The 11,555-nt window shown below is 38.2% G+C and overlaps 1 protein-coding gene across 1 annotated transcript; it reads left to right on the top strand.

Moving 5' to 3' along the window:
* The first annotated feature begins 692 nt into the window (after positions 1 to 692).
* polr3glb (RNA polymerase III subunit GL b) lies at positions 693 to 10,034 on the top strand. The gene is made up of 8 exons (XM_036583305.1): positions 693 to 1,188; positions 2,688 to 2,847; positions 4,357 to 4,486; positions 5,324 to 5,392; positions 7,065 to 7,121; positions 7,897 to 7,967; positions 8,626 to 8,742; positions 8,847 to 10,034. Exons 2-8 carry the CDS (start codon positions 2,728 to 2,730, stop codon positions 8,931 to 8,933), a joined length of 651 nt encoding a protein of 216 aa, XP_036439198.1. The 5' UTR covers positions 693 to 1,188; positions 2,688 to 2,727; the 3' UTR covers positions 8,934 to 10,034.
* The last annotated feature ends 1,521 nt before the right edge of the window (positions 10,035 to 11,555 follow it).

The raw sequence follows: 11,555 nt of genomic DNA on the forward strand, positions 1-11,555 counted from the left end.
TTCAGACTTGTACAGTTTTGTCCAAAATGCCTTTGTACACTTCTGAGTTCATGATTCCATCAATGAACACAAGATCGCAGACACCACTGTAACACAAACGGCCCCCAGACTTTGACATATCCACCTCTGTGTTTTACAGTATTCTTAGAGCTTATTCTTACAGCAGTTTGGAATTCTTCTCCCGGTTTTCTCCATAAAAAGAGGCTATTATCAGTCGTGCTAAAAGTGTCTCTTTGAAACAAAAATCCTTTTGTTACATGTTTTTCTCTAGTAACCTAAAGCATTTCTTTAAAGTTTACCAGTGGTTGAATGGTTAAAGTGGTCTAAATACGTTTTGATGCCTCTGTATTCACTTCTCACTTCTAGTTGAAACGTCAAGCCCAGAGTTGAATATGTAATGAAATAAAATAAATGAGGAGCAATTTAATCATAAACACTTTGACACCTGACCTGCAGCACAAACAGTGATAGTGTTTCCAGGATAACTATTTTGCTGGGGCATCCTCAATGCTTACTACATTGTCAGGATATGTTTAATTACCCTGATATAACAACTGTATAACTGTACAACAACAACATCAATAGCAAAAATAATAAGCATTTTTATGTATTATTTCTTGTTACAATTCTTGACGCATTGCTGGAGGAGCGACTCAGGAACTCTAATTTATCAAAGGTGTTTTCTAGAGGGAAGCCATTCTTGAACGCAACGAGACGGAGACGGATTTGTTTACATTCTGTTTGGCGGGGAATTTCGTTTCATAACTTCAGCCGAAACCTCGCTGAATATTGTAATTATAGGCGTGCGATAAATAGAGGCTGAAGTGCGTGAATTAAAGACGACTGTTGTTTCCCACCCGACTAAACAGGGTCGCGGCAGTACAGTAACGTTAGCATGACGCTTAGCTCGGTTAGCCTTCTTTAGTTCGTTTGATTGTTTTTCGCCTCATTGTTGAAATGATCTGCTGTGTGGGACCAGAAATGAGTGGCTTAATGAAAGATATGTGACTGTTTTGCTAACCTAGCTAGCGCTGATGCTCTGATTGCAGTTTGTACATATTAACTATGCCGCTGGTTGACGTAGCTCACAGTCGGAGCAGTGAAAGTTAGAGCTGACCGTTTTCCTGGAAGTCACAACTTTGCAACAAACAAGTTCTGTGTTTTTACTACTGGCGTTCAGCGGGCAAGGTCAGTTGACTAAAGCCCTGTTCGGACGGGATTTGTTTAACTTGAGGAGGTGGGGTAATTTAATGTAAATTGAACTGCTGTTTTTCAGTGATTTTAGTCCCATCTGAATGCGCGCTCCCGCTTCAGTAAAGATCCCGATGTTCTGACGTCACCGTACTTCACCGTAGCGCGTATTTTAAGTAGCGCGCTACATAAAACTGTGGGTAGGATATTCTGATGGCCTAAATTACCCTGTCAGAAAATGCTACCATCACTGAAATGTATAGGTAGGACAGTTTGATAGCCTAAATCTTCTTATCAGAAAACGTTATCAGCATTTAAAAAATAATTAGGATATTTTTTGATCGCCTAAATCACCTTATCAGGGAGTAAGTAATAATATTAAGCTGAGTCTGTACTGAATTAACATTAAAAACATAATGAAACGTTTGAAACATTAAGTTACTACGCTATAGTAATGATATGCGCATGCTCAGTAGGACCACTCAACGGGTAGGACAAACTGTTAGAATACCTGTCGCATTTTACCTTGCAGTAAACAGGCATTTGGTTAGAAATAATAAACTCAGGGTAAATTACTCTTGTGTGGATCGACATGTCGGTAAAAACGCTATCATATTTGTGTTAAAAAGGAGTTTCTTAAGTATTGAGGCTTGAAGAAGCGTTTGTTTGTGTTCTCTGTGACTAAAATCAAGCAAGTATTTATCAGCTCAGATGGTATTTATCAACTCACATGTCGTTACAGTGGTGGTGACAGGAACCAGGTGTAACAATGTCTACAACACAAATAGGGACTGTCTCCCATGTACATCTCAGAACATATAAAATTATAGAAAAACTTTTGATATTATGCGACTGTTTGCTGTGAATATAAACTGCATTACTCCACCTCCCCATGGAAAGCTAAGCCTGTCAGAACAGGGCTAAAGTTACTCTGTGATTCTTCCAGTTGGTTAAATGACCTGGATTTCCACCCACAGTGCACTTTAAAGGGGAATTCCACCGAAATTCCAAAAGTTATGATGCAAAATACTGCATTGTAGAGGAACATATAGACTCAGATTTTTTTAGGGGTGGTGACAGGAACCTGGGGTTGTGATGTCTACAACACAAATATAGCCATTTTATATGCCCCCCAAAACTAGTTGACCTACAGATGTCTTTTATATGTAATTTTGATGTGAAAATGGTAAATCTGAAAAAATGGTTTCTTTTGGCAGCGGTTTTGCATGCACATCTGCTGCGTGTAAAACAATGTAGCCAACATATTCGTAACTATGTCCTGTACCTTTCTCCGATGCATTAAATAATTCTGACATCTCTTTCTTATCAGTGTCGCTAGAATCGAGCATTTCCCATCAAACCTATATATAGAAATCGTGAAAAATAGATTGAATTCCCCTTTAAACTTTTAGCTAAAGTATCTTTAGCTAAACATTATTAAAATATGTTATAGCCTCAGTTTACACCTTTGTATGATCTCTTTGGTCCATTTCCAGAAGACTCACATTGTTGCTATTAACTTCACATGCCTGGACGATGGCTGGACGAGGGCGTGGAAGAGGACGAGGTCAGCTGAGTTTCTGCATGGAGGCTGTAGGAATAGGAAAAGGAGAGAATCTCCCACCTTCAACTGTCCAGCCTACACAACTGTTTCCTGTGAGTTACATTTAATGTACAGTTCACTAACAGTCTTGCTAACCACGGACTCTGAAAAAATGTCTTTATTATAGCACTACATTACATTGTACTACATTGGGTGACAATATGACGATATATATTAATGTTTTTAATTAACGTTTCTCTGAGTAAATAGGGGGTATTTATAGTACTTGGAGAACACTTACTTAAAAAAAACAGAGCATAATTATGTCCTGTTCAGTTGGATTTATTTCAGTGCAGTGTGTCAAAAATCATTGAATTGACTTAAATTGGGCAAAGTGTAACAGTGTGGAAACCCAGAACTGAAAGTGAGGAATGCCACAACTGGTATAAACTGAAGCATGATCCAATTTTAGATCTGAGCCCTCTTTTTTCAGATGTAAAGTGTTTTGAGATATGACAGCATTGTAACAGCAGTGTGATCACCATGAGTCGTTTTTAAGCAAAGCATGTTGTCACACTCATGAACGAATGAAATATGGGTTTTCGCAGTTAATGACTTAATATTTTAAACTGGTGTTTTGATAAAGCTGTTGAGGAACCTGTTCCTTACAATGAATTTTACTATTCTGTTGTTGGGGAAAGTGATACTCTTGTTTTAGAAAGTTATTTCTTAAAATAGTGTTCCTATTTTTTTCTGAATTGCTATTTTTAACGAGCTTAGGAGACTGGACAGATTAATATAATTTTAAGTAAAGCTGTTTTCATGTTTAGTACTATCCTGTGTGGTTGAGTTTTGCCTGAAGTACATGATCCATAGATATCACCAAGCACTGGGTATCTTCCATGATGTCTCTGCCAGGCCTGTAATGTGGCCATTTATAGTTCTTGATGGTTTCAAGAGTTTCAGGCTGGTTTTGCCTTCAATCTTGTCATCAGACATTTACATCTACTTCTTAGTAAAGTATAACCTGACATTAAAGTTCTATAGGCTTACCTTTGTTTGATTTTTGTGCTAAACCATGTTAGCTAAAGCTGGTATGTCCTTCTTTTTGTGGGCACCACAAAAATATATGTGTTTTTTTTATTTGTTGGAACAGTTGAAAAGGTTTTTATCATCACCCACAACTACCATTTAACAGGTTTTTTGCTACTGTTGAGCTCCGTACACCTCCTTTTTTGGCATTTTAAATTTTTTTATGCAGTTTGAAAATTCCTTGTTGGTTAATGATGTTAGTTAATTACTTTGAAAGTTAAGAAGGTTTTTTCGTCTTCTGTAAATTACTTTTTTGGAGATTCAAGACAGCAACAATATATTCAGTATATACGTATATTTAGTGTTCACTAGTGATTAAAAAAATGTCTTTGTAACTGCCATGTTTATGCAAACTGAAGATATATTATTATCTACTGCAGACATTAATTGTGTGTTCAGCAATCTGCGAAACATCTGTATGTGGTAATATACTATAACTATAACAAATGTGTTTGGATATTTGTGACATGAGGTAATGACTGTTATGGTTAATTGACTGTTCTCTTTGTCTTGTTGTTTCAAATTCAAAGCCCTTGGAGCATAAGCCAGTGCCCTTGCAGACAGGAGAGGAGGCAGAGTACATGCTAGCTCTGAAGCAGGAGTTCAGAGCAGCCATGAAGACTCTGCCTTTCTATGTACGGCCTGCTGCGCCAAAGAAAGGTCACAGGCTCTTTTTACTCAGCATTATATCACTTATCATTAGTGATTAAGCTTTGGAGTAAACTATGACACACAAACAGGAGTCTCACTTACAAGCTCGGGGGCATATTTAGGTGCATTGTCTATCAGACAAACATAATATATATTGTTTGTCCAAAGTAGTATTTTTTTATAATATAATTACTGAATTTATAATATATTTGAACAGAGGATTTATGTTCATCTTATGTTTATAATCAGCTCTGAATTCTTAACTCTTAAAAGTTATTGTTTTCATTTTGCTATACAGTTCAAATGCAATTATGTAATTTCTTATTTAATTACATAAGTTACACAATCAATTACATTTTTAAATTCAATTTGCATTCTGTATTGACAGGACAAGGTCTGCATTTTTGTCTTCTGCATTTTTGTCTTCCATTTGTTTCTGTTTAAAAAAAAATGACAAAAATGTGGCAAAAAAGCGTAAAAGGATATTTTTTTGTTCTGCAGAACAGGACTTTTATGGTCAACAATGACTTTTCATCAAATTCAATTTAAAATAAAAAAGTTTCTTGTTTTGAAACTTTTTACTCAAAAACACGACTGGTTATCGATTGAAAGTTTAGAATCTGGACTTTCAACTTAAATTCACTGCTTGTTGGTGACATGTTGCTTGTTGAGAAACAAATAATGTTTATTTTAATAAGTAATAAAAAAATTGTTGCAATGATTTTTTTCAATAAGCAGTCCTGTATGCATAAATTCGAAGTGTATTATTTCACAAATGTATATTCTGTGTATACTTCTGTTTATATTAGATTGCTAATCATTTATTTGTATATTTATTTTTGCTAGATGTGGAGCGTTACTCTGACAAATATCAGAATACTGACCCGTCCGACAGTACGACTGAATGGAGCCCAGGTAAGTGTTTTACCTGTTTATGTATTTATTTGCTTATTTGTTTTGAATAGATTTCAGAATGCTAATAAGATAGGACTGGACTGACTGTTGGACTGGAACTCAATCAGGAGTTTTATTAAGAGATGTGAGCGAGGTCTGTTCCATTAGATCATCACTCCTGTGGAGCTTCCGAGACTGAATCAACAGCATTAATTGAATGACAAATTACCATGAAGTCAGGATTGGTTCTTGGCACACTAATTAAACCCACGATGTGGCAGCATGGAGAGCCTGAAATGATAGTGTCAGGCAAATTAGAAGTGACAGGCTGAGACAGCAGCGGAAGAACCGGGTTCCACAGTGGCTCGTGGTGGTCAATCAGACAGCTGGAGCTGGGGAGAGGCTTTAGCTGCAGAGCTCTCTACAGCAGACGTCCATTCAGATTTGTGTGATTCAAGTGACAAGATGTAGTGCAGTAATAGATATTTTGAGCTGGATGAACATCAGTCTGCAGTAGAGTGGGGAAAAATAAAAGATTCTTGGAAAGATTCTGCACAAAACATCAAAACTGGAATTTAATACATGCTTAAGCAGTTTTTTCTGATGAAAAATAAACACTACAGGTAATATTGTACATAATGTGCTTGTAGACGAATGTGCCATGTGTGGGCTACATTCACATTCAGCTAAGCTGACACTACTTGTAAAGATAGACAAATGTGGGGGAAAAATTAAACCGTAGGCTACAGAAAACAAAAATTAACATGCATAGAATTGTTTTATGATTGCATCTTTAATCGAAGATGAATTGAATTGTGAGGTGCCTAGATATTTCCACACCCAGTTTAAAACATTTGCTATAAGAAATGTTTTCTGTACAGTACTGTACTGTGCTGTATTGTATGTCAGAAACAGGATTAGAATGTTTTTCATCAACCACAACTTAATTTTTCACCTCAAGTATGAGGGATATTGGCAAATTTATTGAGTACGTAATCAAATGTCCTTACTGTAAATGGCCTAACTCAGCAGAAGCCTGTTTATGTAGGCCCACTATTCCCCAAACAGTCCAAAGTGAAAGTGATGTTTTTTTCCCAGATCAGTTTGGTCACTGGAGGAAAACATTGTTTTCTCACACCACTAGACTACAATCGTGTGCAGAAGTTTGAGCACCCCTAGTCAAATGACATGTTTTGTTGATTTTGTTGATAAGTTAGCTAACAAATCTTCTACAGGTAAAAAGGTTTCATGGCATTTGTCTGCAAATTTTAGTGCACGGTTTCTTTATGTTTACAGAGTTTAACACATTGGAAAAATAAAATATAAAATGTACCATAACTTTTTTTACAGGCCACATTTTATGTTTTTTTCCAGTATGTTAAATTCTGCACATAAAAAGTAATTGTGCATTAAAATGTGCAGAGGTGTGTTCTCTGTAGACGATGTGCTAATTTATTTACACTTAGAAAATCAACAAAACATGTAATTTGATCAGGGGTTGGTCACCCCTGGTCATATTATATGTTTTGTTGATTTTCTAACTTTTGCATGTAAATGTAAAAATAAAAAAACAATCAGTAACTTTTTTTTATTAGATTTGTTTGTAGCTTTCCATACCCCATTAATTGCAATAACATAACTCAGATATTTATTGAGAGTTGTTTAAGTAATTATTGCTGTCCTTCTATTCTAGACTGGAGGCGTTTTCCGAAAGAGCTGCGTGTGCGGGCGAAGAGGCCTATGAGTGAGAGTGAGTGAGCCGCAGATCAGTCCAGATAAGCTTTTCCGCACGGCCAATATGTGCTGATTAGCAGCCCCGCTGCCTCCTCTTCCCAGAGGGAGCGAGGCCTTAATCTACAGCCACTCCACACAGAGAAACCACAGCGAAACACCACATTGACTCTGTGGGAGAGCCATGCCTCTGCTTCAGCCTCACAGGCCGGGGAGGATAAAATATGCGTGCAGAGCTTTTAGAGAGAAATAATGTCAGGCTTTAAATGCACTTCTTTGAAAAGCAAAGTGCCGCTCCTTGTTAGTGGCATCAACTACAAGTTGCCTTTCACTGCAGCTGTGTGTGCTCTTGCAGCACTCAGGCCTTTCTGTAGCCACACGTCTTAAAAGAGGGTAAATGGCATAAATTAGAGCGCATGGAAGAGGCGGCCTGCCTTCTAGTCCTTAAGTGGTGAAAGTAGGCTCTGACTCATTGCTGTCTCAGGGGAAATTCAGGAAGACAGCACTCTGCGCTATTACACGCACCTCCAAAATGAAAGGCTGTGGATAGATGGATGAAAGATGCAGCGGGAAGGAGAGTGATGAGCGGCATAAAGCTGCAGCATTGAAGAAAGCAACATATTTATTTTAAAGCTATGCGACTTTTGAAAAAGAAACAGTATCAGTTGTATTTTCCTAGATTATTGTGGTTGAGTGTGCTTAGTTAATCCAATGAAGCACAATTAGTTCCTTTCTGTACTCTACTTTTAATTAAGCCTTGTCAGTCTTACTATGAGGAAATGCCTGATTTTCAGAGAACCCAGTTGTTGCCAAACACAGCAAGCAGCCACGGGTGGATAAAGAGGAGATCATCCGCAAGTTGGAGGTAGAATTTTATTCTCCTTGTGTGCACTGTGTACAATAGTATATTATATACAGTACTGTGCAAAGGTAAACCAGGTAGACCCTTTATTTAATCTAGAGTTGACAGTCCATTGGGAACACCAGCAGCTTCTTTGTTTTGCAAATTTTCTTCTTATTTGTCTATTTTCCTTTCTCGGTAACGTCTTCTTGACAGCTGCATGTCAGACTCATAGTGTTGAGTTGTTCTTCTCACAGTGGAAGGATGGACAGAAAAACCTGTGGATTTTTTCAGATCTGAAGCAAGAGTGGAGCTTGAATTTCTCCTCTCTCTCAAAGATAAAAGCTTTAAGTACTGTTTATCTGATGGTGACAGTTTTGGTGGTCTACTAGATCTTGCAGGTTGTTAGAAGTCCCATTTTGTCTCTTTCTTTTCATTATTTTAGAACTCCAGTTGTGTTCACTTGTTTCCTCTCAGTTCTTTATGCATGTCGATTATCCTATAGTTAATTCCCTCAGAAATACCTCCATGACAGTGGAAATTAAATACATGAAGAGTGGTACCTGACTTTTGCACTGTACTGTATTGCAATAAAACTAACTATTTAGACTTGTTACAGATCTGTCCTTGCTTCAGATCATTCAGTAATTCTCTAAGACAGATGTATGTTTTCATCCATCAGACATTGGAGAAAAAAGAGGAGGAGGTGAGTTCTGATGAAGAGGAGGGTGAGAAGAAAAAAACAGAGGAAGAAGAGGCAGAGGGTGAGGAGGAGTATGATGAGGAAGAGTTTGAGGAGGTAAGATTTCTTTTAGCTCTAATTTGTAGGTGGGGCTTACACTTGACGTGTTCTTACTCTGACTTCTTCCTTGTATGTGTGGTGTGTTTGTGTTCAAATAACAGGAGACAGACTATATAATGTCATATTTTGACAACGGTGAAGATTTTGGTGCAGACAGCGACGACAATATGGATGAGGCTATTTACTGATACTGAACTGGAGAACTGCGGGCAGCTACCAGAAGTTAAGCTGAGGATGTTCGAGTCCTCCCCACATTAAGCACATTTGAATGGTTGACTGTTTTATTTGGCAGCTGTGTGTGTAATCCAGGCCCCTCTTTACTAAGAGGTGAACAGAGTAGATTTATAAGACTGCTTTTGTAATAGAAGTACAACTTTAAGCCGGAGAGGTACGAATCCTAATACACCTTAAAATTTAATCAGCTCTTTTCACTTCATTGATTTTACTCAACTGGCCAATGAAAAACACATTATAAATGTAATGGGTTAGGTTTAATTGAAAATATAATGGAAACTCCTTGCCTTGATTGAATCAAGCATATTGTCGCTGTCAGAACAAAACCTTGTATTTTCATTTTTACCCTTTCTATTTATTTACATGATTTGAAAACGCCAGCTGCCAAATACGTTGCGTTTTTGTGACAAATGGACAAGGAAATTAAAAATTACTTGGAACAAAATTGTGTTACATAAACTTACATTAAAAGTTAAGTCTCCTGGAAAGTTACCATTTTCGAGAGACAAGGTTAAGTTTCTACAGCGATGACATAAAGTATGTTACTAACAAATTACTGAATTATGGCAACAAGTTTGAACAATGTCCAAGTACAATTGTCATTTTCAGATTAATTTTGCATTACATTTTGTAAAATAAGAAGAAAAAAATGAGAGACATACACCTGTTGTCAGTTTTGTATTACTATTTGTAGACTTTTAACACCCAGTTGGGTTTTTTTTTTTTTGAAGTTTATCTGTTTCTTATAAATAGCAACATATTTCTCAATAGTCATATTATTTTGTTGTATTCATTTATTGTGTTACAAACAATGAATGTGCACATTTTATACATTTGAATGTTTTAATGTTTTTTGTTTGTTTTTACATTTTAGTGAGGTAGTGTTTTGATTTGGTGGTCTGCATTGATTACGTGTTCCATTTGCATCACCAGCACTCCAGTTACTTCAAAGTATTATAGAGGTTGTATTATTGTTATATGTAGTGGTTTTAGTGAAAGACACTTTTGTCTCAGTAACAGTAAGCACAATAAATTAACTAGTCTTAAACAAGTGACTGTGAGTATGATCATTTTTATGTGATGTAAAAACGGCTGCAAACAATGGCAGATTCTTTAAAGGGGAATTTCACTGATTTTTAAAAAATATCTGCTTAATTAAAAGGTTAAGATGTAAATAAAATCATTCCGTGGTATAATGTGAAATGCTCTGTTTCAGAGAAATTTATCAGGTCAGAACTGTTCACATTGGTGGTGATAGGAACCAGATGTCTGAAGAGTTTAATACCCCTTGAAGCTACATCAAAGAAAGTTATTACATGAAATGGCTACAAATATGCTGCCAGAATTCCCCTTTGAGATGCTAGTTTTAGTTAGTTTTCTGAGCACTGTTAAACGTAAGTCTTTCTGTAAGAGCAGTTCTTTTGAATGGCAGGTAGGTGGTGTCTGACGATAGTTAAAAGTACTAATGGCAGAAAGACCATCTCGGCTATGTCTGGTAAGATGATCCACAGTATTTCAGAAGATATATAGTTGCCCATAGCTTTGCCATGACAGTTGCACTTACTACCTCCACTAGACTTTTATTGACAAATGTCCATCTTGAGACCACAGTATATTGTTGGAAAATATCGCTCAAATGGGCAAATGCTCTTTTATTTTGAAAAGGCACCCCAATGGCAGCAAGCAATGACCAGAACAGCATTAACCACAGCACGAAAACAAAGGGAGGGAGTAATTCAGGAGGATATGACATTCAAGGAGGGTAGACACTTCTAACCACTGGTTAACTGAAAAAGCCCTAATCTTGGATACAACTTAAATCAAGCAACACAACTACACTGATAACATCGTCAACAACAAAAACAATAGTCTCCTTCTAAAATGTGTACATGTCGCCCCCAAGAGCCGCTTTGCGTCACACCCCCTAAGCTCCTCACGGCAACATGGCCCGTTGCAGACACCACACAGCACCCCCATTCAAGGGTCGTTTGTCAGCCCAAACAGCCCAAGCAAAGTTTCTGGGCCACATGGAGTCCTGGGCCGTCCAGTGTCCCAGCCACACAACCGGCAACAGGCACCCCCAGTCCTCTCTCAGGGCCATGTTCTTGGTGCAGCAGCTCCTCTGTGTACCCCGCTTTAGGTGCTCTGACCCTGGCAGGCAGCCAAGCACCAGCTCCGTGAGCATCTCCAACACTGCGCTGGAGCGGAGAGTCTGAGACCTGTGTTCTATGCCTGGGCATGGTAGAACTCCTTGCAGCTCACAGCATCAAGTCTGGTGCTACAGGAGTGACGGCAGCAGCAGCAGCACTCCTCTCAGCTGCTTTCTGCTTTTTCCTTTGCCCACTGTGTCGTCGATGCCAGCAAGGGTGCTGCTCATGTGCGCTGCCCATGGCCCTCGGGGATCCATCCAACGGCACGACCAGGAGCCGATTCCTCTCTCTCAGATCCTCTGGCAGCTGTGTGTTCAGGAAGTGTTTCAATGCCAACTCCTCCTGTGCAGGTTTCTAGAACATGGGTATGCCTGCCGAACCATCATGCTCAGCTCCGCCACCAGCATGCTTCTCCACTCTCCTTTC

This window comes from Colossoma macropomum, unplaced genomic scaffold (genome assembly GCF_904425465.1).
Source record: "Colossoma macropomum unplaced genomic scaffold, Colossoma_macropomum, whole genome shotgun sequence".
Lineage (NCBI taxonomy): Eukaryota > Metazoa > Chordata > Actinopteri > Characiformes > Serrasalmidae > Colossoma > Colossoma macropomum.

Excerpts from the sequence above, each read along its gene's own strand:
- polr3glb (XM_036583305.1), top strand. The coding sequence starts at position 2,728 with ATGGCTGGACGAGGGCGTGGAAGAGGACGAGGTCAGCTGAGTTTCTGC. Across the intron at positions 4,487-5,323 it reads GCCTGCTGCGCCAAAGAAAG|ATGTGGAGCGTTACTCTGAC; the intron begins GTCACAGGCTCT and ends TATTTTTGCTAG. Across the intron at positions 7,122-7,896 it reads GAAGAGGCCTATGAGTGAGA|AGAACCCAGTTGTTGCCAAA; the intron begins GTGAGTGAGCCG and ends CCTGATTTTCAG.